We start from the raw sequence: 27,037 nt of genomic DNA, 5'->3' as shown, positions 1-27,037 counted from the left end.
GAAAGAGAGGAAGAGCTTTATAGGAGTCATCCAAGAGTCACAGGGTGAGACAGATGTCCGAGTCCTCCAGGGCTTCTCAGGGCCCCCACTAGAGGGTGCTGGGGGGCAGGCAAAGGGGGCGGGAAGAGGAAGGGGAGGGAACCGGGCCAGCCCCCCCCCCCCGCTCCAATATCCCAAATGGTCCGTGAGGATTGCAGCACCAGCAGTTCCAGCAGGGGGACTGGTACACTGGCGGGGGCAGGGGGGGAGGCTGCATGCACCCCCCACCCTTTGGCCACACCAGACACACGCAGACGCCGGCCCCTTAGGGGGGGCAGAAATCCGTGAAGTAGGGGTGCTGGAGGGCATCCTCTGCCGAGATCCGGTGCACCGGGTTGCACTTCAGCAGGTTCTGGAGAGGCAAAGAAAGCGGGGGAGCTCAGAGTCATGGCACCCCCAGAGGTCATCCATTCCAGCCCCCTGCAATGCGGGAATCTTTTCTGAAGGATCCCCGAGGGACAGCCGTCCAACTACTGTGGAAAGCCCTAGATGGAAGGAGAGGCCGGCGCCACCCTCTGAGGAATCGTGGAATTGGAAAGGGCCCCCCCAAGGTCATCCAGTCCAACCCCCTCAAAGCAGGAGCTCAAGGATCCCTGATGGAGGGCCCTTGGCAGAAAGACCAGCAAGGAAGGTGAACAGAGATGCCAGTGGGAGAGACCCCCTTCCAGCCCCCTGCAGGGAGCTCCCCTCATGGGGGGGGGGGGGAGAAGCACTCACCTGGAGCAGGTCCCGTCCAGTTGTGTTCAGCTTGGGAACCACGTTGACAAGGGAAGTCGTCGCAGGATACATGGGGTATGGCTGGGGGGGGGGAGAGAAGGTGGGTGAGATGTGCAAGGGGTGTGTGGACCCCCACCCAGGAGGGCGATGGAGCAGGGGTCTCATCCTGGGAGAGGGGAAGGGTCTTCTCACCTTGTAGTCTGGGAGTTTGGTCATCCCCGGCCACTGCTCCTCAGTCGGAGTCCCCAGCAGCGTGGAGGGAGAGTTAAGGACCCCTTGACAACTGGGAGACCCCTCTGCATCTCCCCCCAGCCAACTCAGCCATGTACCCCTCCCAATGCCAAATCACTGAATGGTAGAACTGGAAGGGACCCAGGGGTCATCTAGTCCAACCCGCTGCAGTGCAGCAACCTCAGCGCAAAGGCCTGCGTGTCAAGCACTCTGCGCTTGCTCAAAGGAAAGGAAGAGGGGTGGGGCTTCTGTTTGACGCCTGTCCCAGATGGGAGGAGGTTGGAGGGGGTTGGACTAGATGACCCTCGGAGACCCTCCCAACTCCAGGATTCTGCAAAACCCTCCCCTGCTTGCTCCTGCAGCCAAGAAACAGGCGCCCAGGGCAAGAGGGCTGGATCCCAGTAGAGGTGGGTCCCCAGCTGGCCAATCACAGCTTTGCTGGGCTTTCCCTTTTATTTTATTTTCCGATCCCTCGTAGCTGAGTAAGATTGTCTTCCATGAACACAGTTTTAACATTGAGTCCACAAGTGACTGTGGAGGCCAATTCTGGATCCACACATCCTTCCACAGTGGGGACATAGGTTTCCGGGCGGGAGCTGATCACGGTGTGGATTGGCCAAGCGTGCCTTCCTCTTAGCACGTTTCTCCCTTGCGTCCTGAGTTCGAGTGTCTTCAAAGAGCAAGACACCTTTGGTAAAGGCTGTTCTCCAACTGGGGCACTCGCAAGCAAGCGTTTCCCAGTTGTTGGTGTTCCAAATTCTATTCCAAACTTAAAAATGGAAAGCGTAATGTTGGTGGTCAACAAAAGAGGTTTAAAAACTCTCTCAAGGCAAATCTAAAAAAATGTAGATTTAAGTTTGGAATAGAGTAGTTGTTCTGCAAGACGATCAACAGGCATCCGCATAACATGACCAATCCAACAAAGTGGATGTTGAAGAATCATTCTTTCGACACTGGTGATCTTTGCTTCTTCCAGTACACTGGCATTAATTCGCCTGTCTTCTCAAGTGATGTATAAGATTTTTGGGAGACACCGTTGATGGAATCTTTCAAGGAGTTGGAGACGGCGTTTGTAAGTGGTCCATGTTTCACAAGCAGAAAGCAAGGTTGGTAGTACAATAGCTTTGTAAAGAAGCATTTTGGTTTCCTTGCGAATGTCCCGGTCCTCAAACACTGCACTTCAGTTAGGAGAAAGCGGCACTCGCAGAGCTCAGGCGATGCTGGATTTTGGCATCAATGTTGGCCCTTGTGGAAAGGTATCTGCCAAGGTGGGAGAAGTGATCGACATTTTCCAATGTTACACCATTGAGTTGGATTTGTGGCACTGCAGAGGGGATATTTTGCACTGGTTGGTGCAGCAGCACTTTGGTTTTTTGGATGTTGAGTGAAAGGCCAAGCTTTTCATAAGCTTCTGTGAAGATATTTAGGATGGTTTGGAGGTCATCCTCTGAGCGTGCAAACACTATGTTGTCCTCTGCATCCTGAAGCTCCATGGCGGAAGTTACGGTAACCTCACTCTTTGATTTCAGCCTGCTCAGATTGAAGAGCTTTCCATCTGTTCCATATATGATTTCTACTCTGGTGAGGAATTTCCCTAATCATAGAATCACAGATTTGGAAGGGATCCCCAGGGGTCATCTAGTCCAACCCCCTGAATTCAGTCCCAACTGGCCTCCCCCCACGCCCTAGCAATGCCCAGTGCCAAGGATATCGGAAGATCCGCTTCAGTTGGTCATCCACGTCATTTCCTGGGAAGAGGGGGCGCCCGGCATTGGCCAGCTCTGGGTTGTTGGGGGGGGGGCGGAGAGAGAGAGGAAGAGGTCAGCGGCACCCCAGAGCCCTTGCCCACCCCCTCTGCCCACCCCCAGTGCCAAAGCACCCCCCTTACCTGCAAAGATGCAGCCAGCAGACCACATGTCTATGGAGGTGGAGTAGAGTTTGGCCCCAAAGAGGACGTCTGGGGGGCGGTACCAGAGCGTCACCACCTGTGTGGCAGCAGGGAGAATTAAAGGATTGGAAGGGACCCCCAAGTGACATTTAGTCCAACCCCCTGCAATGCAGGAATCAGGGGTGGAAGGAAAATCAGAGAAGACTGGGAGCGGCCGCTGAGACCACATAACACCAGTCTTGAAAGACCTACACTGGCTCCCAGTACGTTTCCGAGCACAATTCAAAGTATTGGTGCTGAACTTGAAAGCCCTAAACGGCCTCAAAGACCCAGTAGACCTGAAGGAGCGTCTCCACCCCATTGTTCTGCCCCGACACTGAGGTCCAGAGCTGAGGGCCTCCTGGCGGTTCCCTCCCTGCGAGAAGTGAGGTTACAGGGAACAGGGCAGAGGGCCTTCTCGGTGGTGGCACCTGTCCTGTGGAACGCCTTCTCACCAGATGACAAAGGAAATAAAAAACTATCTGACTTTTAGAAGACAGCCCTGTTTAGGGAAGCTTTTAATATCTAAGGACTATTACATTTTAATATTGTGTTGGAAGCCGCCCAGAGTGGCTGGGGAAACCCGGACAGATGGGTGGGGTATAAATAATAAGTTATTATTACTATTACTATTATTATTATTAGGCCGCAGGTTAATTGGTTTCTGCAGGCTGGGTTGGGGAAGAAAGACCAGAGACATACCTTCCAACATTTCTCTGATGAAAATAGGGACATCCCATTCCATAATGATAATTTTACTATTTATACCCCACACGTCTTCCTGGGTTTCTCCAGCCACTCTGAGCGTCTTCCAACATATATAAAAACATAATAAAACATGCCCCTGTGTATCTAATATAGCTGTCCGCTTAGAAGTTGGACAACCACCTGTTAACGCGCAGTTGTAGATTCTAAAGATACACTACTGGCTAAAACTTATTTTTTTCCCGGCCGGTCTGGCTCCTTTAACACTCTTAGACCTTTCACTCCACCTGGAAAGCTTCCCTGTTTGAAAAGATAAGAAGCTTGGGATTCTCCCCGCAGATCTTGATAGCGGCAGGATATGAGAGAGCCAGAAGTCAAGTGCTCCAACGCATTAGGGACATAGAGCTGCAATGTCACATGGGCAAAATTGATAAATATGCCACAATTAGAGACTTTGGGAGAGGGTTCTCACCCACAAATTATCTGGCTGATTTACAAATATCTAAGTACAGACACTCCTTTACCCTGGCCAGATTTAACGTTTTGCCCTCTGCCCTGTTGCTAGGCAGATATGAGGGCAAACCATATGCGTCAAGTGTTTGCCCATGTGGCTCGTCGGAAGTGGAAACAAGTATGCATGTATTGCTACACTGTAGCTACTATGAGGATCTACGCCTGACCTTTATTGCCCCAGTTCTACAAAAGCGTAAAAATGAACCAGAACTCCAACGTATGAGAGCCTTGATAGAAGATAAGGTTCCTGAAATTACGATCAATGTGGCCAAATTTTGTGTAGCCGCTATTAGGCGTAGGAAACAAGAGCTTTCCAATGTCAATATGCAGGCGAAGGCAAATACTTAATTGTATGTAGGTTGTCTAATTTTAAATTGCTGTTTTGGCCTAATCTGTATTGAAATTGTCCTTTGTTTTTTCCGGTGCTATGCTTCGCTGACTAGTTGTACGAGTTAATCTGGTCTGTGACCGTTTAATAAAATTTGATAATAAAACATTAAACACGAAATAAATTTCCCTATACAGGACTGCCTTCAGATGGCTCGGGGGTCAGATAACTCCCTCCCCTCCAACATTTCTCCAATGAAAACATGGGCGTCCTAAGGGAAAGTGGGACATTCTGGGATCAGATCAGAAACTTCTCTAAATGAGGGACGTCCCTGGAAAAGAGGGACAATTGGAGGCTCAGCAGAGCGAGTGGCCCAGAGGAGGGGCGAGGAAGGGAGGGAAGGGGGCAGCTCCCACAGTTCCCTGTGCCCACCCAGCCCTGCTCCTCACCTCGGCCGAGTAGCAGCGCACGGGGATCCCAAAGGCCCTCGCCAGCCCAAAGTCTGCCAGCTTCAGCTCCCCGTTCTGTTGGCAAAGGCAGGCGGTCAGCGGAAGAAAAAGAGCCAGCCCAGGGGCAACATTGCCCACGCCCCAGGGAAGGAAGGGGAAATCCCCATGGGGTCCACACTGACAATGTTCCCTAGACCTGGAGACTCCCTGGAAGTCCCTTGCAGTGTACACGCTGTGTACACTGACACCCCCCTAAATCACGTGGGATCGTGGGCAGATCTGGCCCCTTCGCTGCTCATCCCAAACCTCCTATTTTTTATGAGCACATTAGAAAGCACCAATCCTGGGTCTTTTTGACCCAGGGGGTCATCTAGCCCAACCCCCTGCCGTGCAGGGAAAACAGCTAAGGTGGCAACCCATAATAAGCAGACCGAGGGAGACCTTTGGGCAATCCAAGGGCACAGCCCCTCCCAGGTCTCCCCCATCTCTGGAAAGGTGAAACAGGCGGGTCTTTGCAGGAGCCACACTGGGTCTTGGCCCCCTAAACTCCCCCCGCCTGCCCAATGTGGGCCCCCAGCACTCACCCGGTTGATCAGGAGGTTCTGGGGCTTGAGGTCCCTGTGCAGGACGTTCCGACTGTGGCAGAACCCCAAACCTTTCAGCAGCTGGTACATGAAGGACTGCGGAGAGGGGGGGGAGGCTGGTGTGAGAACCCCAAGCCTGGCCATGGGGGGTGGGCGGAGCACCAGCTGCCCCCCACAAGGACGCCTGTCCCCACCCCTCCTCCCAGCCCCTCGCCAGGGCCACCCTGTGCCCTCCTCACCTTAACAATCTCGGGGTCCAGATCCCCATTGCAGCTGTCGAAGTACTTCTTCAGGTCCTGGGGGGAGCAGAAAGCAGGAGGGGGAGGCAGGGGGTCAGCAGCAGGGCCAGGAGACCCCAAAGAGCCTGGTCTCCCAGGAAGAGGCACCCCCACATTTTCAGGATGCAGAGGGGACCCCCAGATGCCCAGCTCCCCCTGCTGCCTCTCTCTCGCCACACAGGAGAACCACGGGAGAGCTCACAGGATCCTGCCCCCTGCTCCTGGGCTCCCCTGGGGGGCACCTGGCCATCCACTGTGGGAACAGGACGGAGCCAGCCCTGCAGGGCTCCTCCTGCAAAATCTGAGCACAGCCACCCGCTCCTTCCCTCCTTACCTGGTCACAGAACTCAAAGACCAGAGTCAGCTTCTTGTCACTGTGGAGGACGTCGTGCAGCCTGGGGGGGGGGCAGAGAAAACAGGGGCTCCAGTGAATGGTGGGAGCTCAGCCGACCCACTTACTCTCAGCCTGACCTCCCTCACAGGATTGTTGTGGGGGTTAAATGAGGAGGGGGAGCAGAACCACGGACACCGCCTGCAGCTGCTGGGATGAAGAGGGTGGGGAATAAATGCAGAATGGAGGACACCTGCTCGTTGTTGTTTAGTCTTTAGTCATGTCCGCCTCTTCGTGACCCCCTGGACCAGAGCACGCCAGGCCCTCCTGTCTTCCACTGCCTCCCGCAGTTTGGTCAAACTCATGCTGGTAGCTTCGAGAACACTGTCCAACCATCTCGTCCTCTGTCGTCCCCTTCTCCTTGTGCCCTCCATCTTTCCCAACATCAGGGTCTTTTCCAGGGAGTCTTCTCTTCTCATGTGGTGGCCAAAGTCTTGGAGCCTCAGCTTCAGGATTTGTCCTTCCAGTGAGCACTCAGGGCTGATTTCCTTCAGAATGGAGAGGTTGGATCTTCTTGCAGTCCATGGGACTCTCCAGAGTCTCCTCCAGCACCAGAATTCAAAAGCATCCATTCTTCGGCGATCAGCCTTCTTGATGGTCCAGCTCTCACTTCCATACATCACTACTGGGGAAACCAGAGCTTGAACTATACGGACCTTGACACCTGGCTCATCACCTGTGAAAAGGATCTAGGGGGTCTTAGTGGACCACAAGTTTAACTTGAGTCCACAGTGTGATGCAGCAGCAGCAAAAAAAACAACAACAACCCCTAATGCTATTCTGGGCTGCATCCACAGAAGTCTAGTGTCCAGATCAAGGGAAGTCATCCTGTGTCCAGTTCTGGGCTCACAATTTAAGAAGGATGTTGACCAGCTGGAATGTGGGCAGAGGAGGGTGACCAAGATGGTCAAGGGTCTGGAAACTAAGCCTGATGAGGAACGGTTGAAGGAGCTGGGGGTGTTTAGCCTGGAAAAGAGGAGACTGAGAGGAGGCATGAGAACCACCTTCAAATATCTCAAGGGCTGTCACAAGGAAGATGGAGCAAGCTTGTTTTCTCCTGCTCCGAAGGGTAGGACTCGAACCCGTGGCTTCAAGTTGCAGGAAAGGAGATTCTGACTAGACATACAGAAAAACTTTCTGACAGTCAGAGCTGTTTGTCAGGGAAATGGTCTCCCTGGGGAAGTGGTGGACTCTGCTTCCTTGGAGGTTTCTAAGCATCTGTCCTCATGGAGGCTTCAGCGGAGAGTCCTGCGTTGCAGGGGGTGGACTAGATGACCCCTGGAGTCCCTTCCAACAATTCAGTGCTTCTCTTTGTGACTGGCGTAAGTGGCACAGGCAGGATTCCATGTGGGATATGTGTGGGAAATGATCAGCTCACCCCCTCTAAGAGACGCAGCCGGGGTCTCAGGCCCCACGTTCGCCCCCCACCCACCCACAGACACCCAGTGCTTCAAGCCCAGAGTTGAGTCAGCCCAGAATGAGGGAGCCCCCCAGGGTGTGGATTATTTCAGAGCCAGTGCGGTGCAATGGTTAGAGCATTTTACTGGGACCCCAGGGTTCAGATCCCCACACTCAGCCATGAAGCTCAGTGGGTCACTTGGGGGGCCAGCCCCTGTCTCTCAGACTAACCTCCCTCACAGGGTTGTTTTGGGGATAACGGTATTTTTTGCTCCATAAGACGCACTTTTTTCTTCCTAAAAAGTAAGGGGAAATGTCTGTGCGTCTTATGGAGCGAATGTGTGGTCCCTGGTGCCGAATTGCCCAGGGGAGAAAAGCAGATCGTGCTCTTTTTTTTGAAAGAGGGAAGGGGGTGTTGATACAAAGCCGCTGATCAGCAAGCGATTGGAAGCGAGATAAGGGACGCTAGCAAGAAAGGAGGCTGCCTGGGAGGGGGGAGGGAAAGACAGAAAACTTGCAAGGAGAGGAGTCAGGAAGACTAAATCAATGAGGAGGGAAATTAGAAGAAAAGGAGGAGCAAAAAACTGCTCCAGCTAAGAAAAAGACACTAAGGCAAACAAGAGGGAAGGGGGTGTTGAAAGGAAGCAGCTGAGCAGCTGGTCAGCAAGCGATCAGGAGGGAGATAAGGGACTCTAGAGATAAAGGAGGCTGCCTGGGAGGGGGGAGGTAAAAGCCCATGGATCCTCACGATTTTTACATTGGGTCACTCCAAATTCACCATCAGATCACATGTCTGTGGCCACAGCATGAACCACAAAAATCATACATCCACTGTTTAGTTCAGAATATTTTTTTTCTTGTTTTTCTCCTCTAAAAACTAGGTGCATCTTATGGTCAGATGCGTCTTACGGAGCGAAAAATACAGTAAATGAGCAGGAGATCCATTTGACCACCCTGAGCTTTTGGGAAAGGAAAAGGTGGTCTTTAAGTGCAAGGAATAAGCTCTGAAACGCCCCCCTGCCCTTCTCCACCCCACGACGTGCCCCAGAGCTGAGCCTCCGCCCCCCAAGCGGCTCACCTGACGATGTTCTTGTGTTTCAGCTCCTTCAGGAGGCAGATCTCCCGCAGGGCAGAGCTGGGGACCCCCTGAAAGAGGAGGAGGGAGGGGAAAGGGTCAGGGGGCCACTGCCGGCCTCAACCCCCACCCCCAATTCATTCACAATGGGCAAGCAAGCGGGGGGGGGGGGAGGACTCGCTGGAAGACAGGGAATTCCCCCACCCACCAGAAGTGGCTAAGGAACATCTTACTTCCCTTTCCTATGGATCCCAACCAGGGGAGTTTGGGAACTAACAAGGGAACAGGGAACTCTTCTCAGAAGCCTGCCCCAAACCTGGGAGGGCGAGGCTGCTCTGCCAAGGGCAATGTGTGTGGGGTCGCCTGCCAAACAGCAGCCCCACCCCAACATCCTTTCTGGTGAGCATTTGGGATGCTATTGGGGTGCTCAAATGTGACCCCCAAGCCCAGTGCTGTTTGCCCTCTCGGTAGTGGTGCCCGCCCTGTGGAACTCCCTCCCACCAGATGTCAAAGAGAACAACAACTGCCAGACTTTTAGAAGACATCTGAAGGCAGGCCTGTTTAGGGAAGCTTTTAATGTTTAATAGGTTATTGTATTTTAGTGTTCTGTTGGAAGCTGCCCAGAGTGGCTGGGGAAGCCCAGCCAGATGGGTGGGGTATAAATAAATTATTATTATTATTATTATTATTATTATTATTATTACTGCTCCTGCAAATATTCCGGGGTTCTGCTTCCTTTCCAGTCAAGGAACTTCCTGCAACTGACTGCAGAGGCTCCTTTTTATCCTCCCTTGCCCCCCCCCCCCCCCGCTGTCATTGGGCTACGGGGCAAAGCACCACCGAACCCCCAGCAAAGCAGAAGGATGTGCGGGCAGCCCAGGCTAAACCCACCGCGGAGGCCCTATTATTGCAGAATGCCGCTGCCCAGGAGGGGGTCCCTTAGCATGCAAATCCCAGGAGTCGGGGGCGCTTTCAGGGGGGGAGAGCAGCTGCTCGGCACAGTGGCGTAGCGTGGGTTGTCAGCACCCGGGGCAAGGCAAGTAATTTGCGCCCCCTAACCCGTGGATTTGCGCCCCCTAACCCTAACCCCCAGATGTTGCGCCCGGTGCGGCCGGCCCCCCCTGCACCCCCCACGCTACGCCACTGGCTCGGCGTGCAGAAGGACCGAGGCGCCGTCCCCCCCCCCCGCAGCATCTGCAAGGAGGGCGCAGAGCATCCCCTGCCGAAAGGGGCGGCGGGACTACAACTCCCACAATCCCCCGCCCTTGGCCAGGCGGGCCGGGCATGATGGGAGCTGTGGTCCCGGCTTCCAGGGGCGGCGCCGGCGAGACGGAGCGGGAGGGGGGGGGTCGCGGGGGTCCCACCTCGTCGTCGTCGTCCAGCCGCACCCTCTTCAGCGCCACGATCTCGTGCGTCTCCCGGTTCTTGGCCTTGAACACCGTCCCGTAGGTGCCTTTTTTTGGGGGGGGGGGAGAGAAACACAAAAGGGTCTCGCTGATTCCTGGGGCCAAGCGCTTTGCAGGGCCCCCCCACCCCAGCCCTGCAGAGGAGTCCCCCTGGCCAGGATGGGGGCGCAGCTGCCACGCCTTCCTGCCGCCGGACCCCCAGCCTGCACCAGACACCCCCCCAATTCCCTCCAGGGCTTTTTTCCGGGGGGGGGGCTGCATTGCATGCGTACAGAGGCCGCCACCCCCAGGCTCAAAGCAGTCCTCTCCTCGCCCCACCCGGCGGCAGCAGCACAGATCGCGGGGGGGGGGAGAAGCAGCCCCCCCAAACCTCCAAGGAGAAGCCCCCAGCATCGCCATCTCCTGCTCCCGGTTGCACGCCCCCCCCCCCCGTTCCCGCTTGCATGCATCCTCCCCCCCCCCCGGCTGCGCGCCCCCTGCGCAATTGCGCACCCTCTCCGATCTTCTCCAGCTTCTCGTATTTCTGCATGGCGCTCCGTCTGGGACCCCGGCGGGGCTGGAGGCAGCCGCCCTCCTTCCTCTCCCGGCCGGGCTGGGACTACAGCTCCCAGAATCCCCCCCTGCAAGCGCGCCCCCGCCCGCGCCTCCCCGCTCGTGCCCGCGGACGGACTGCAGTTCCCGGCTGGCGCCGCTCCGTGCGCAAGAGCGCGGGCAGAAAGGCGCCCCCGGGGCGGGAGGGGGGGAGGCTTGGAAGGGACCCCCGGGGGTCATCTAGCCCAACCCGCTGCTTCGGACATCAGGAGGGGCAAGCGCAAGAGCAGCTGCCATCCTGCGCCGGGCAGCAGCGACTGTGGCTCAGGAGCGGGAAGAGAGTGCCTCTAGGCGCGGGCAAAGTGCTGGACAGCCTTGCCCAACCGGGCGCCCTCCCCCTGCTGCAGATTCCCAACTCCAGGGATGGGATGGCGGCTGGAGCCCAGCTACCAGGAGGGCACCTGGCTCCCCACCCGCAGGGCCAGTGGTGATCGAGGGGTGGGTGAAAAGGCTCCGCACTCTGCACATGCTCCGGAGAGACCCTTCGCTGTGCCTTGGCATTGTCATTGTTTCTGGGTTTAAGCTTTTGGTCTTTTCCCAGGGGTTCCAGGTAGGGGGAAGCTGCCAGGTAACCCAGGGCAGGTGTTTCCTGGGGCAGGGGAGTGGATGAGGGTCCTTCTTCTCCCTTTCCAAACACCCTCAGCCGCCTGCCCTTGGCACCCAGCTGAACTGGGCACACAGCTTCCCCACCTCTGCTTGGCACGAGGAGCTGCTGCCAAGGGGGCCGGGGGGGTGGAATCTGAAGTTTTTACATGGATGATGATTCCTGTGGTTGGCATCATTTGATGCCCAAGGAGGCTGAGCTGGTTGCAAGTCTTTCTCTTGACCCAAAATGAATGCCCTCCTCTGTCTGCGCGCCCGGGAGGGAGAGGCGGGTGAGCTGAGGGCGCACGGCTTGGCAAGGGTTAAGAGGAACGGAGCTGCCTTCCTAGAGGGGACAGGAAGTCAAGGCGGGGGGGGAGGTCCTCCAAAGCAACAGCCCCTCCCTCCCAGCCAAGTCCCTTTTTTTGCAAGGGGGGGGGCGGTTGGTTTGTCTCCTCTGCAAAGGAGGCGCCTCCGGGGATCCGGTGAGTCTTCTCTCTGCTCCCCCTTTGGGTGCATTGGGGAGAAGGGAGGGGGGTCCCTGGGGAAGATGCATGGCGGGGGGGGGGCGTCCATCTCATGGATGGGGAGACCCCCAAGTCAGGGGCAGCAGATCTGCAGCAGATCGGCCAGCCTCGTCTTCCAGGGAACCGAGAAAGAGGCTGCTTCTGGCCCCTTTGGGGAGGGATCTTGGGGGTGGGGGGAGGATAACGGCAGGCAAAGGAAGCCCATTCAGAAATAGGCTGGGGAAACTCAGCCAGATGGGCGGGGTAAAAATAAATTATTATTATTATTATTATTATTATTATCATCATCATCATCATCATCATCATTATTATTGGCATTGTCACATTTATGAACGGCATTTGAAGCCGGAGAGAAACAGCTGGACATAAAATATATGCAAGAACAAAAACCCCTGTGCAGTCAGTCGAGAAAGGCTGTTGGAAGATGGAGAACAGAAAGGGCTTCTTCTTTCTTTTGTGTGTATCTGAAGAAGTGTGCATGCACACGAAAGCTCATACCAAGAACTAACTTAGTTGGTCTTTAAGGTGCTACTGGAAGGAATTTTTTTATTTTGACTATGGCAGACCAACACGGCTACCTATCTGTAACTGTTTTAGGGCAGAGTTAAACCTTTGGAACTCCCTCCCACAGGAGGCAGGGAGATGGAGGGGGAAAGGGCGACTTGGGGGTCTGCTAGGCACAAGGGCCAGGCTCTGCCAGGGGCTGGGTAGGAAGCGGGGAGGAGAGGGGCTCTTGCACTCCAGTCCTGCTGGGGGGGCTTCCCAGAAGAGGCCCCTGTAAGAACAGGAGGGGGGACTCAAGAGGGGGCCCCTTTGGCCTGATCCTGTAGGGTTCATGCTCTGATGCAGAGTTCCTCCGGTTGTAAGCGAACCCTCCCTTGTCCTCCAGTTAGAAGGAAAGCTTTCCCCACCACCCATTCATCAGGCAGGGAACTTATCCAGACTCCTGGCTGACCCAGGTGCGCCCGTTCAGACATGCAGCCTCTCAGGTGTCCAAATGATCTTCTGAGACTGACCAGAAAGCCCTGAACAGAGAACCACCAGAGGTCTCCCCACCCAAGGAATCCAAAACCTGCTAGGAAGGGAGGGAACCTTGGGAGGGATGGGGGTGAAAGAGGCAGCCCCCCCCCCAGTGCTGAGAGTTACTGGGAGACCCTCTTCCCACCAGCTGTAATTCCCCGACGTCCCTGGCAAGGAGGACGGTTGCCTAGCCACTCCAAGGGAACCTCTCCTGGCAGCGCTCAGCACCCTTTACAAACTATGGACTCTTTAAAGGGGTCTCATCCTGCTTTACAGATGCAGCCGGGGGGGGGGGCTGGGAGTGTGTGTTGTCTTTTTGGAATAACTTAATTGAGTTTTATTGCAAGGTTCATGGGAATAATGACAAATGAAGGATACAAAGAAATCTTGTCATTTGTACATCACAAAAATAGCACAGTAGGTTTATGGGAATATCTACAACATATAGTTCATTATTAGAGGTCAGTGTCTGAGTTCCTGGTTCATGAATATGTTTAAGCAAAAGCGGAGACAGGGCCAACAGGACAGAGCAATTAACAGATAACACTGAGCATTGCATAACCAAACACCTGGGGCTTTATTTATTTTCTTCCATGCTTGAGGCTTTATGTTATTATTATTATTATTGTTGTTGTTTGTTGGTATTTTTACTACTATTACCGCTGTTCCAGAGCAGAGTGCAACTATTTTTAATTATTTTATAAAGTCAAAACAAAGAACAATCGGAGGAATAGGCTGGGTCCTCCGTTGTCAGAGGCCTTGGGAAAGAGGGGGAGGTGCCTCTGTGGGGAGGGAATCCCCCAAGGGGGGTCTGCCCCCAGGATGCCCTCTCTTGGGCCAACCCCACCCAAGACTCTCGAGGGGGTGAAGCTACCAAGAGGGCCCCCTCTGCCAAATTTCACAGCCAAAAGGATCTGTAGCGAAGAAGGTGGTTCTCCACATATGGGGGGGGGGGGCTAAGTGAACCCCTCCTGAAGGCAGCCCTGTTCAGGGCAGTTTTTAATGTTTAATGCTGTATTGTGTTTTTAATATTTGGTTGGGAGCCTCCCAGAGGGGCTGGGGAAACCCAGCCAGATGGGTGGGGGGTAAATAATAAATTCCTATTATTATATTATACTCCTGTGAGCACTTTGAATTGGACCTGGAAATGAACGGACCACCAATGCAGCTGTTTTAAAACAGGAATTAAATGTGTTCTCAAGGGTTGCAATGGAGGTGGGATTCATTGAGGAGGGGGAGACCCATGGATGCTCCTTGGAGAAAAAGGGGGGAAAGAAATGCCCTTCATAAAGAAAGGGAACCCAGCCAAGGGGACTGGCTGGCAAAGGAGCCGGAGTTGGAATGGGCACTTGCAACCCCAGTGGGAATGTGAGCCCCTTCTGCGCTCGCTTTTTGGCCTGGCCCACGTGGCCCTCGGGGGCTTGTTATCTGACCCTCAGAGTAGGGATGCCACACCAGTAGAGTGTCTTGAATGTGCTGGAGATTCCCAGGGCTAGAAAATGAGACGGAAGCAGGAAAGAAATGAGCCTTCAAGATCCCCCTGTGGATCTCACCTGCAGAAGCATTGGCAGTTAAGAAAAAATATGGAAGGGGAATGGGCCACATACCGGTTATTATTATTAGAAGGACAGCAGGACGAGCCCACGTTGAAAAAACATGAAGAAATTAAAGGGTATCTGACGGATTGGCTGCAATATTTTCAAATACATCAGAGATTAATCATGGATAAATAATCAGGTCTTACAAAAGAAACATCAAAATTTGAAAAAGAATTGATACCAAGTAAAGGAAGATACATCTCACAGATATATGATCTACTTATTAGAATGGGAGGTAAAGGAAGAATAAGTGAAAGCCGTAATGGTGAGATGGGCACAAGACCTGGGCTATAATATTTACATGGAACAATGGGTAAAATTATAGGGGGGAGATATAAAATTTACGGCCTGTTATAATCTCAGGGAGAATATAACGAAGATGATGTACAGATGGCACCAAACTCCAGAAAAACTTGCTAAAATGTACAAGAATAGATCCCCTATATGTTGGAGATGTAATAGAGAAATTGGGTCTTACTTGCATATGTGGTAGAAGTGTACAGACATCTGCGTATTTTGGAATAATATATATGAAGAACTTTAAAAATTCTTCAAATTTACATTTTAAAAAATGCCAGAAATATTTCTGTTAAGTATATTGCCAAAAGAAATAGGGAAATCGAAAAGAACTTTGTTCATGTATGGGATAACAGTGGCCAGAATCTTAGTAGCAAGAAATTGGAAGAATACAGCAATACCTAACACGGCGGATTGGCAAATCCTAATGGTAGAATACCTGCAGCTGGCAAAGATGACAGGAAGGATAAGAGGCCAAACAAAACAAATAGTCTCTAAGGATTGGAGAATTTTTAAAGAATACTTTAAAAAATTACGGTATAAAAGGAAACTTCTTGGCAGAATTAGACTGAAGCTTGCATTGTATAAGTTTGTAGGGAAGTTAACAGAAACTACATAAGAAATATATAAATATATAACTGTGCAGTATAAGATAATCAACAGACAAAGTACAGCAAGACTAAAGTCATTTTCATTTTTTTGTTTTACAAGCTTTACAATCGTTCACATCATTAGGAGTACAAAGGATGTTAGTTATAAGAATTGTGTTGTTTCATATATTGCTACTGTCTGTCAATTTATAGTTTGTTTATTTGATTGTATGTTTGATTGTTGGTTTGTTTGCTTTCCTGGCATAAATGCATCTGTTTTAAAACAATAAAGATATATATTTAAAAGAAAAGAAAAGAAATGAGTCTCCAAGTGGGAGTGGGAGGGAGAGCAACCCTAGAGGACTCCAGGGTTAGGACCCCCACTTGTCAATCACAGTTCTGACCTCTTTCATTGACAGAAAACACCGAAAGGCAGGAGCAACCGGGGGGATTCATCTGACAGAAATTCCCTATGTTTGCTGCACATTTTGCATAGTAACTTTCCTTCCAAGAGAGCTAGATGCTGGCTTCTCCCTTTTTAAAAAGGAAAGCTCAGAGTCTGGCTTGTGTTGCAGCCCAGCCCTGGTTCCTAGCGAGACTCATCCATGCTTGCTCAAAGAACCTCTTTTTTCTCCTGACCGTGTTTCAATTTCACGTGTATTTGCTTTGTAGGATTTGCAGACGCCTGTACTTAGGACAGACAGAACTGGGCAGAAGAACAAGGGATTTCTTCTGATATCTTGGAGGCTTCCTGAGAGCCAGGATGGATGAGCAAGACTCAGCCAGCCCTGAAGCAGGAAGGGGCCATGTCATCAACACTGGGAGCAGTGAGGGATTCTGGGAAAGCTCTGTGCAGAAGATCCTGGGTGAGGAGGACACCTTCAGCTCAGATGCGCAGAGACAAAAGTTCAGGCAGTTCTGCTACCAGGAGGCCAAAGGACCTCGAGAGGTTTGCAGCCGACTCTACTGCCTTGACTGTCAGTGGCTGAAGCCAGAAAGGTATACGAAAGATCAGATGCTGGACCTGGTGATCTTGGAGCAGTTCCTGGCTGTCCTTCCACCAGAGATGGAGAGCTGGGTGAGGGAATGTGGAGCGGAGACCAGTTCCCAGGCGGTGGCCCTGGCCGAAGGATTCCTCCTGAGTCAGGCAGAGGAGAGGAAGCAGGCAGAGCAGCAGGTGAGAGAGACTGTCCTCTGGATACTCCCAAGGGGCTCTGAACAAGATGTGAATATCCCAAAATCCTCTACTAATTTTTGGAAAGCATCCAAGGAATGATATCTGATAACTCTAAAGTGCTTGCCTCTGCCATTCCTTTTCTCATCTTTCTCACTGTTCTCTGTTTTGCATCCTTGTTTCTCTTTCAGGGAAAGGATCTGTTTGCAGAATTGGGCCTGGATTCCTCTGAGGCAGAGAAGACTCTGTTGGACGCCAGAGAGAGGCCACTTGGTAAGGAGGAAGGAGGGTTTTTTTCTCAGTTTGGTCACATTCTGTGGATTTGGAAACTAATCCCTGGATTACTCTTTGGTGGGAAGGCCCTCGGGGCCAAGAGCCCAGAGGAATCCCACAAGATGTAATTTTGCACAACTATCATGTGGGTGGCTGGTGCTTCTGCTCCCGTTCAGACATGCAGCCTGGCAGGTGTCCAGAGGATCTTCTGGAAGTGAGCAGAAAGCCCCTCTGAGAACCCCTGGAGGCCTCACCATCCAAGGCGAGGCCCTGGTGGGAAGGAAGCAAAGCTGTACTGCAGGGGGGGGAGAGGCAGCCCCCGCCCGGTGCTACGTTACTGGGAGACCCTCTCCCACCAGCCCCCTCTGCCCAGAGTTCCCTGACAAGGAGGATGGATTGCTCACCCACTCGGGGGGGGGGGATTTCTCCTGGAGTTGTTTGCATCCTTAGGTAAAGGTAAAGGGACCCCTCACCATTAGCTCCAGTCATGACCAACTCTGGGGTGGCGGCGCTCATCTCGCTTTATTGGCCGAGGGAGTCGGCGTATAGCTTCCAGGTCATGTGGCCAGCAGGACTAAGCCGCTTCTGGCGAACCAGAGCAGCGCACGGAAACGCCATTTACCTTCCCGCTGGAGTGGTACCTATTTATGTACTTGCACTTTGACATGCTTTCGAACTGCTAGGTTGGCAGGACCAGGGACTGAGCAGCGGGAGATTCGAACCGCCGACCTTCTGATCGGCAAGCCCAGGAGGCTCAGTGGTTTAGACCACAGCGCCACCTGCGTCCCTTGTTTGCATCCTTAACGAGCTACAATTCCGTGGCTCGTTAAAGCGAGTGGATCCTGCTTTGCAGATGCAGGGCAGATGTGGCCTGGGGGGCGTGTCTGTCTTCTTTTTTTCTTTTCAGAAAAAACCCCCACACTTTTTACTGGGTTTTATAAACAAGGGTCATAAGACGAATAAAACATACCAATAAATAGACTGAGTCTTCTCGTGTCATTTGTAGATCACTAGAAGAGCATAATAATTTGGTTATTATGCTAAAGCCAATTTGGTTGCCAGTAAAGGAAGGCGACTCCTACTGTACTTGCTTAGGAGCGTTGTCCTTTGGCCCCGCCCACTTGGCCCTCAGGGGGTTAGCCAGATATTGAATATATAGCCCTCAGATTAAAGAAAAAGAGGCCTCACCCCAGTAGTGTATATTGAGAATGTTGGGGATTCCAAGTGCGAGGAAATGAAACGGAAGCAGGAAAGAAATGGTCCTTGGAGTGGGGTGGGGGGTGGGGTGGGGTGGGAGGGAGAGCACAATCGGTGGAAATGTCTAACTCGTCAATCACTGTTCTGACTTCATTCACTGATTGAAAACACCGAAAGCAGGAACAACGAGGCTGTGTCACCTCACAGAAATCCCTTCAGTTGCCTCTACGTTTTGCATTATAAATTCCCTTCTAAGTCTCCTCCTCTTCTTCTTGGCTGTGGTGCAGTCCAGACCTGGTTCCTCAAGACTCATCCATTCTTCTTGAGAGAACGCTTTTCTTCTCCTGACCATGTACCGATTTTATAACAGAACAATGTATTTGCTTTGTAGGATTTGGTAACACATCTCCTTTGGACAAGCAGAACTTGGCAGAAGATGAAAGGGATTCCTTCCGATCTCTTGGAGGCTTCATGGATGAGCAAGACTCAGCTGGCCCTGAAGCAGGAAGAGGCCAGGCCATCCAAAACGGGGGATTCTGGAAAACCTCAGTGCAGAAGATCCTGGATGAGGAGGACCCCCACAGCTCAGATTTCCAGAGCCAGCAGTTCAGGCAGTTCTGCTACCAGGAGACTGAAGGACCCCAAGAAGTTTGCAAAAGACTCTACCGCCTTTACCATCAGTGGCTGAAGCCAGAAAGGCACACGAAAGCTCAGATGCTGGACCTGGTGATCTTGGAGCAGTTCCTGGCTGTCCTTCCGCCAGAGATGGAGAGCTGGGTGCGGGACTGTGGAGCGGAGACCAGTTCCCAGGCGGTGGCCCTGGCCGAAGGATTCCTCCTGAGTCAGGCAGAGGAGAGGAAGCAGGCAGAGAGAAAGCAGGTGAGAGAGACTTTCCTCTGGATATTCCAAAGGGGCTCCAAACAGGATGGAGAACATTGCAACACTCTCTACTATTGGCTCATCCATTTTTTGGAAAGCATCCAATGAGTGTTATTGGGTACCCCTAAAAGATTTTGCCTCTGCTGTTCCTTTTCTAATCCTCCCCATTCTCTGTTTTGAACCCTTGTTGCTCTTTCAGGGAAAGGACTCATCTGAGGCAGAGAGGACTCCATCTGACAACAGAGAGAGGCCATTGGGTAAGGAGAAATCAGGGTGTCCTGTCCCCCTGGTTTGGTCACATTCTGTGGCTTTTGAAACAAATCTGTGGGTTCTTTTAATCTTTTTGTGGAAGACGCTTGGGACCAAGAGCCCAAAGGAGGTGAGAGCTGGTTTTGCCCAACTAAAATATGAAGTGGGTGCAAACGTCACAATGCACTCAACAGGGGAGACTTTTTCTAAGGCGCATCTGAAGTGAGAGAGACACAGATTCAGGGCTCTCCACTTACCTTGCTCTCTCGCAGGTGACAGAAGGATGCCAGCAAGACCTCCAAGTCCGTCTTCTCATGGCAGCAGAGAGGAGGCAGCGGCTGTGGAAACAGATCAGGTAGCGGGAAGAAGCCTTGCGGGGAAAGAGGCCGAGGGGGGGGGGCTGCCTGCGGAAGCATTGCTGGGCAGAAAGATCCCCCGTTTTGCCCAACTAAAATATGATCTTTCTGCCCAGCAATGCTTCTGCAGGGAGAATGATTTGAAGAAGGCAATGTGGAGTTGCACCCATTTACACAAAGGTTAGTAAAGGGACCCCTGACCGTTAGGTCCAGTCGTGACTAACTCTGGGGTTGCAGCACTCATCTCACTTTACTGGCCGAGGGAGCCGGTGTACAGCTTCCGGGTCATGTGGCCAGCATGACCAAGCCGCTTCTGGCAGACCAGAGCAGCGCACGGAAACGCCGTTTACCTTCCCGCCGGAGTGGTACCTATTTATCTACTTGCACTTTGATGTGCTTTCGAACTGCTAGGTGGGCAGGAGCAGGGACTGAGCAACGGGAGCTCAGCCTGTCACGGGGATTTGAACCGCCGACCTTCTGATTGGCAAGCCTTAGGCTCTGTGGTTTAACCCACAGCGCCACCCGTGTCCCACAAAGGTTAATACCCATCATTAAAACACACAGTAAATGAATTCCATTAAGACAGCAAGAGCTGATGGACAGCGGACTGCTCTCCCTTGGGAGGCTTTTCAGCAGAGGTTGGGTGGCCGTCTGTCAATGATGCTTTAGCTGAGATTCCTGAATTGCAGGGGGTGGACTAGATGACCCTTGGGGTCGCTTCTGACTCTATGATTTTATAATTCTAAGACAGGGGTCGGCAACATGCAGCCCATGGGCCGGATGCGGCTCATGAAGACTGTTTTACCGGCCCACGTGCCGCCCCTAAACGGAGCTGCCTGCTTGGTGAGTCCACCACACACTGCACTAAACCAGCGCGGCACAGGGACTCGCCAAGCACACTGGAAATTGCGTCTGCGCACGTGTAGATACTAGATATCACATCTGCGCATGTCCAGACGCCGAAAATCACTTATGCGCAGGCGCAATGTCTGGCGTCATGCTGTGCCAGTCCAGCCTACAGACGATCTCTGTGGGAGTGATCCAGCCCCTGGCCGGTGAACCTTGCCGACCCCTGCCCTAAGACATTGAGCATAATTGAAATGCGAAGCAATCCCATGAAAACAACAGAGCAATGATCAGGCAGAAAACAGCCATATGTAGTCGATAATCGGTGTGCTGCTAAGAGGAAGATACTTTTCCTTTTCCTGGAAGGGCCCGGTGTGCTTTGAAGACATAGCTGTCCATTTCACAGAGGAGGAGTGGGCGTTGCTGGATCCTGACCAGAGAGCTCTGCATGAGGAAGTCATGGAGGAACATCATGGGATCCTGGACTCTCTGGGTAAGGCCCCCTCATGGATCACAATACCTGTTTTGAAATTCCATACATATCTCTAGATGATGAACTCCCCAGATTTTGCTGGAGCTCCAATGTGCCCCCCTGTGAGAATCTGGGATGCTGACACCCCCACATCAAACCTTGAATGGAGGGGTATCCACTCTTTGGTCTGTGCAGATTCTTCCTCCAGTTTTGCCCTTTTAAACCATGGTCAGGCTGGTCTTTACTTCCCAGGACTTTTTAAAGATAGGCTTCAGTGTGGTGAGGGAACTTGAAGCAGCTTCTGTCTGGTTTTCTGGGTTTGTTTCTTCTTCTGGCAGTTTTTTGGTTGGCCAAAGACATGATTGATATTGGAGATGGCTTGGATTCCAAGACTGGGCCAAACAAAATCCATCCCAGAGAAGAGCCAGGCTTTTCAAATCTCAGTTTCCCATAGATATGCCTGTTAATGCCAGTCAACAAAGGCCGTCAACCCTGGAGAAAGACTCTGCATCTAACTCCTTTGTTCTTCCTCTATCACAATTCATGTTAATAAGCATTGTTCAGTGATATGGGGCTCCATGTTTTCCTCTTTTTAAATTGTATTTTTTATAATTTTCATTTTTCGGTTTTTCAAAAATTCACAGACATAGAGATTGTTGTTGAGTCGGTTAGTCGTGTCCGCCTGTTTGTGACCCCCTGGACCAGAGCACACCAGACACTCCCGTCTTCCACCGCCTCCTGCAGTTTGGTCAAACTCATGTTCGTAGCTTCAAGAACACTGTCCCACCATCTCATCCTCTGTCGTCCCCTTCTCCTTGTGCCCTCCATCTTTCCCAACATCAGAGTCTTTTCCAGGGAGTCTTCTCTTCTCATGAGGTGGCCAAAGTCTTGGAGTCTCAGCTTCAGGATCTGTCCTTCCAGTGAGCACTCAGGGCTGATTTCCTCCAGAATGGAGAGGTTGGATCTTATTGCAGTCCATGGAACTCTCAAGAGTCTCCTCCAGCACCAGAATTCAAAAACATCCATTCTTCGGCGATCAGCCTTCTTTATGGTCCAGCTCTCACTTCCATACATCACTACTGGGAAAACCATACCTTTAACTATACGGACAAAACACAAATCACATACATTTCCAATATGCGTATATTTGACTTCCCTCCTCCCCCTTTGTGGTTCCTTTTTAATTTTAATATTGCATTTTCCACATTACTCCATTTTTTTGTTATTCTTTATTTTCTCCTAATATGTTTAACTGCTTGTATTGCGATAACCCTGCTAGTGAGCTTATTTGCATAGATGAGTTTTCCAGATATTCCCCAAATTTCCCCCAATCTTTAATAAAAACCTTGCTATTTTGGCATAATCCATTAATTCAGCCAGCCCCTCTTTCTCGGCTGGCACTTCATCTTCTTTCCATCTCTGGGCAAAAACCATTCTAGCTGCAGTTGTGACACACAGAAACAATTTTTTTTGGTCTTTGGGAATCTCAGTGCCTACAACCCCTAGAAGCATAGCTGTCAAGTGTCCCTTATTTGAAGGGACAGTCCCTTATTCCAGCGCCATGTCCCGCTGCTGTCCCTTATTGATGGATGTCCCTTAAATGTCCCTTAAATGATGTCCCTTAAATTTCAAAGGAAGCAGCTCCTCTCCCTCCCTCCCTGCCAGCCAGGGAGGAGGGATGCTCCAACTGTGTTGCTTGGCTGTGTTGCTCACCCAATAAGAAGTCTAAGAACGACTGGGGGTGGAGCTTGCATGCCTTGTGTGTGGCTAGTTAATGCAAGCTGAGGGGGTTTTTGAATGCTGGACGCCATTTTGTTGCACGTGTTGCTGCAAACTTTGCAGTGCAAAGCCAGGCCGGGGAGCCATCTTAAGTTGAGGCTGCATAGGCCTTGTGGTGCATGTGATTCAGATTCTATTCATTGAACCTCTGGTTACAAAGTTGGTTGGACAGTGTTCTCGAAGCTACCAGCATGAGTTTGACCAGACTGCAGGAGGACAGGAAGACTGGAGTGCCTGGAACAGGTGAGGCTGCAGGTCCCTTATTTTGGCTGCTGGTCCCTTATTTTCAAGGCTGCTGGTCCCTTATTTTCAAATATGTAAGTTGACAGCTATGCCTAGGAGAAAAGCAGCTGGGTTTTTATTAAAAGTTATCTTTTTCAATTTAAGCTTTTACTCTCTTACAAGACCCCCACATATGGTAAAAGTACCTTCATTTTCTTTACTTTTCCAGCATGAGTTTTTTTATTTACACATTTTCGCCAATCTACTAGGAGTTAAATGGAAGATTTACCGCTGCTGCCTGGAGCTCAAGGCTTCTCACCATGGAGTTGTGCTGCTGCCTTGTGTCTGCGGCTCGATCTCAGCCCACCCCCGACTTCTTTCGGAGCTGAGAAACAGGAGAGAGAGCTTGCATCCAATGCTGGACCCTTCGGAACCCAAATAAATCCTTTGGGTGTTTATGGGATGCACAGTGCCCCAGTGTGTTTCCCAACACTCTCGCGGCAAGTGAGCTGCTTAGGAGAAAGCAAAATCGCCATCCATCGCCATTATGCGGTAAACCGGAAGTTCAGGGCTCCTTGTCTTCCTGAGGTTTTAATCCATTTCTCTCTTCGTTGCAGGTGGTGATGAATTAGAAATTAAGAACAAGGAAGACGATGACAAAGTCCACACAGTGGAGGAGACATATCAATATTCAGAGTGTGAAGTCAGCTTCAGTCAGAGCTCCGATTCCACTTCCCATCAAAATCTCATTGAGAATAAACCCTACCAGTGCTTCGAATGTGGAAAGAGCTTCAGTCACAGCCACCATCTCACTTCCCATCAAAGAATTCATACCGGGGAGAAACCATATCAGTGCTTGGAATGTGGAAAGAGCTTTGGCCAGTGTGCCCACCTCGCTGCCCATCAAAGAATTCATACGGGGGAGAAATCGTATCAGTGCTTGGCATGTGGAAAGAACTTCAGTCAGAGTTCCCATCTCACCGCCCATCAAAGAATTCATACAGGAGAGAGACCGTATCAGTGCCTGGAATGTGGAAAGAGCTTCAGTCACAGCACCCATCTCACTGCCCATCAGATAATTCATACAGGGGAGAAACCATATCAGTGCTTGGTATGTGGAAAGAGCTTCAGTCAAAGCGGCCATCTCACTGCCCATCAAAGAATTCATACTGGGGAGAAACCATATCCGTGCTTGGAATGTGGGAAGAACTTTGGTCAGAAAGCCCATCTTCTTTCCCACCAAAGAATCCATACAGGGGGGAAACCATATCAGTGCGTGGAATGTGGGAAGAGCTTCGGTCAGAGGTCCAATCTCGCTGCCCATCAGATAATCCATACAGGGGAGAAACCCTACAAGTGCTTGGAATGTGGGAAGAGCTTCAATCGGAGCGCCACTCTCTCTGACCATCAAAGAACTCACAGCAGGGAAGAATTGTATAAATGCTTGGAATGTGGAAGGACCTTCACCTGGAAGCAAAGTCTCATTACCCATCAAAGAATTCATACAGGAGAGAAACCGTATCAGTGCTTGGAATGTGGGAAGAGCTTCAGTCACAGCACCGGACTCTCTTTCCACCAAAGAATTCATACAGGGGAGAAACCCTATCAGTGCTCCGTTTGCGAAAAGAGCTTCAGTCAGAGCAGCCATCTCACTTCCCATCAAAGAATTCATACAGGGGGGAGACCCTACCAGTGCTCTGTTTGTGAAAAGAGCTTCAGTCAGAGCAGCCAACTCACTTCCCATCAAAGAATTCATACAGGGGAGAAGCCCTATCAGTGTTCAGAATGTGGAAAGAGCTTCAATCGCAGTCACCATCTTGCTTGCCATCAAACCATTCATACCGGAGAGAAACCATATCAATGCCTCGAATGTGGAAAGAGCTTTAATACAAGCACGGGCTTCAATAGTCATCAACGTATTCATGGCGGGGAGAAACCATTTCAGTGCCAAGAGTGTGGAAAGAGATTCGCCTGGAAGCAAAGTCTCATGGCCCATCAAAAAATTCATACAGGGGAGAAACCGTACGAGTGCTTGGAATGTGGGAAGAGCTTCCGTCGGAAGTCGCATCTCACTGCTCACCAGATAACTCACAGCAGGGAGAAAACCAACGATGGCTGTGTATGAAATTCTAAGAAACTTTCATTAGTATGCAGTTGAGGATTGCAGCAGTGTTCTTGTCCATCGGCAAATAAGTCAGCCTTGGCTCAGTACCAGGGAGCCCACCTTCAGGGCCAATATTTCTTCATACTATATACACAAGGTACAAGTCATTGGCATAGATGTTGAATAGCTTTTCCATGACACGTCTGGGAGGAGGGTCAATAGCAATTTGGAAACCGTGACGAGGTTGCTATTGATGCTGGGAAGACGTTGGCAAGCAATTCATATACTTCCACTTCAAAAGCCTCCAAGTTGCAAATTGGTGGTGCTCCTTGTTTTCTCTTGCTCCACAGGGTTCGACCCAAAGATGTAAGAAAGGAGATTTTGACACCAGGAAGAACTTTCTTGTAACTTGAAGCCATTGGTTTGAGTCCTACCCTCTAGAGCAGGAGAAAACAAGCTTGTTCCCTTTCCCATTAGATAGCCCTGTAGATATTGGAAGATGGCTCTCATATCTACTCTCACTCTCCTCTTCTCCAGGCTAAACATACCGAGTTTCTTCAACCGTTCCTCATCAGGCTTGGTTTCCAGACCCTTGATCATCTTGGTTGCCCTCTGCACACCTTCCAGTTTGTCAACATCCTTCTTAAATCGTGGTGCCCAGAATTGAACACAATATTCCAGGTGTGGTCTGACCAAGGCAGAATAGAGTGGGGCTTCCCTTGATCTGGACAGTAGATCTCGACTGATGCAATGTAGAATAGCGTTAATCTTTTTTGCTGCTGCATCACCCTGTTGACTCACATTAAGCTTGTGGTTCACCAAGAACCCTAGATCCTGTACTGCTTGTAAGCCAGGTGTCCCCCGTCTTATATTTCTGCATCTGGTTCTTCCTGCCGAAGTACAGAACCTTACATTGATCCTTCTTGAATTTTTTTTTGTTAGCTTGGTCCCAATTCTCCAATCTGTTAAGGTCATTTTGAATCCGAGTACTGTCTTCTGTGTTATCAGCTTGTTGTTGTTGTTTAGTCGTTTAGTCGTGTCCGCCTCTTCGTGACCCCCTGGACCAGAGCACGCCAGGCACTCCTGTCTTCCACTGCCTCCCTCATGCTGGTAGCTTCGAGAACACTGTCCAACCATCTCATCGTCTGTCGTCCCCTTCTCTTTGTGCTCTCCATCTTTCCCAGCATCAGGGTCTTTTCCAGGGAGTCTTCTCTTCTCATGAGGTGGCCAAAGTCTTGGAGCCTCAGCTTCACGATCTGTCCTTCCAGTGAGCACTCAGGGCTGATTTCCTTCAGAATGGATGCATTTGATCTTCTTGCAGTCCATGGGACTCTCAAGAGTCTCCTCCAGCACCAGAATTCAAAAGCATCAATTCTTTGGCGATCAGCCTTCTTTATGGTCCAGCTCTCACTTCCATACATCACTACTGGGAAAACCATAGCTTTAACTATACGGACATTTGTTGGCAAGGTGATATCTCTGCTTTTTAAGATGCTGTCTAGGTTTGCCATCGCCTTTCTCCCAAGAAGCAGGCGTCTTAATTTCGTGACTGCTGTCACCATCTGGTGTTATCAGCTATCACTCGCAATTTGGCATCATCGGCAAATTTCATAAGCATCTCCTCAGTTTCTTCATCCAAGTTATTTAAAAAGACATTGAACAACAACAGGCCTAGGACAGAAGCCTGTGTTACCCCACCAGTCACTCTTTTCCAGGATGATGAGGAACCATTAGCGAGAACTCTGTGGGTTCGGTCAGTCAACCAACTACAAATCCACCTAACAGTTACCTCGTTCAACCCATATTTTAACAGTTCCCTCGCAAGAATATCATGGGGGACTTTGTCAACAACCTTACTGAAATCAAGATACACTATGTCCACAGCATTTCCCTGATCCACCAAGTTTGTAACTCTTTATCAAAAAGAAAGAAAAGAGATTCATCTGGCATGACTTATTTTTTGAGAAAGCCGTGCTGGGTCTTAATATTTTCTAAGTGTTCAAAGACAGACTGTTTAATTATATTTTCCAGGGCCTTTCCAGGCATCAGTGTCAAGCTCACCAGTCTGAGCTTCACCCTTGAACTGCTGGCTACTCATCTATACACCTCCTTTGTGATTTCCCCTTTATTCCCTTTATTATGTATGCCCTTTTTAAATATCAGCTCCTTATGCAATCACACCAGTTTCCTTAGATGCCTCCCACTTTTCTTTCTTGTTGGAATTGTCTGCATTTGGGCTT

The 27,037-nt window shown here is 51.0% G+C and overlaps 2 protein-coding genes across 4 annotated transcripts; one reads left to right on the top strand and one right to left on the bottom strand.

Annotated features, from left to right (window-relative positions):
• On the bottom strand, positions 1–11,346 carry CDK5 (cyclin dependent kinase 5). Of its 2 annotated transcripts, none has more exons than XM_081164227.1 (12): positions 11,323–11,346; positions 10,000–10,088; positions 8,639–8,706; positions 6,106–6,166; positions 5,733–5,789; positions 5,494–5,589; positions 4,910–4,984; positions 2,876–2,972; positions 2,699–2,768; positions 949–1,009; positions 757–837; positions 1–391 (listed from the first exon to the last, which is right to left on the bottom strand). In XM_081164227.1, the coding sequence occupies exons 6-12, from the start codon at positions 5,581–5,583 to the stop codon at positions 305–307; spliced, it is 561 nt and encodes a 186-aa protein (XP_081020353.1). In that variant the 5' UTR covers positions 5,584–5,589; positions 5,733–5,789; positions 6,106–6,166; positions 8,639–8,706; positions 10,000–10,088; positions 11,323–11,346; the 3' UTR covers positions 1–304. The 2 variants fall into 2 exon arrangements, with proteins under 2 accessions (XP_081020353.1, XP_081020352.1); XM_081164226.1 differs by lacking the exon at positions 11,323–11,346 and adding an exon at positions 10,534–10,688.
• LOC308569933 (uncharacterized protein) lies at positions 11,327–27,037 on the top strand. 2 transcript variants are annotated; one of them, XM_081164193.1, is made up of 8 exons: positions 11,327–11,699; positions 15,919–16,423; positions 16,612–16,693; positions 18,282–18,769; positions 18,969–19,026; positions 19,291–19,373; positions 20,587–20,713; positions 23,311–27,037. In XM_081164193.1, the coding sequence occupies exons 2-8, from the start codon at positions 16,010–16,012 to the stop codon at positions 24,816–24,818; spliced, it is 2,760 nt and encodes a 919-aa protein (XP_081020319.1). In that variant the 5' UTR covers positions 11,327–11,699; positions 15,919–16,009; the 3' UTR covers positions 24,819–27,037. The 2 variants fall into 2 exon arrangements, with proteins under 2 accessions (XP_081020319.1, XP_081020320.1); XM_081164194.1 differs by lacking the exons at positions 16,612–16,693; positions 18,282–18,769 and having other exon boundaries at positions 11,328–11,699.

This window comes from Podarcis bocagei, assembly GCF_964188305.1.
Source record: "Podarcis bocagei genome assembly, chromosome: 12".
NCBI classification, from domain to species: Eukaryota; Metazoa; Chordata; class Lepidosauria; order Squamata; family Lacertidae; genus Podarcis; species Podarcis bocagei.
Note: the sequence above shows the minus strand (reverse complement) of the source record. Positions and strands in the feature narration are given on the sequence as shown.

What these genes read in the sequence shown, in the direction of transcription:
- CDK5 (XM_081164226.1), bottom strand. Translation starts at nt 10,570, where the DNA reads ATGCAGAAATACGAGAAGCTGGAGAAGATCGGAGAGG. An exon ending in TGCTGGCTGCATCTTTGCAG is followed by an intron (nt 2,769 to 2,875) that starts GTAAGGGGGGTG and finishes CCAACAACCCAG; the next exon opens with AGCTGGCCAATGCCGGGCGC. An exon ending in CAACTGAAGCGGATCTTCCG is followed by an intron (nt 1,010 to 2,698) that starts ATATCCTTGGCA and finishes CTCTCCCTCCAC; the next exon opens with GCTGCTGGGGACTCCGACTG.
- LOC308569933 (XM_081164193.1), top strand. Translation starts at nt 16,010, where the DNA reads ATGGATGAGCAAGACTCAGCCAGCCCTGAAGCAGGAAGGGGCCATGTC. An exon ending in CGCCAGAGAGAGGCCACTTG is followed by an intron (nt 16,694 to 18,281) that starts GTAAGGAGGAAG and finishes TTTGCTTTGTAG; the next exon opens with GATTTGGTAACACATCTCCT. An exon ending in AGCAGGCAGAGAGAAAGCAG is followed by an intron (nt 18,770 to 18,968) that starts GTGAGAGAGACT and finishes TTGCTCTTTCAG; the next exon opens with GGAAAGGACTCATCTGAGGC.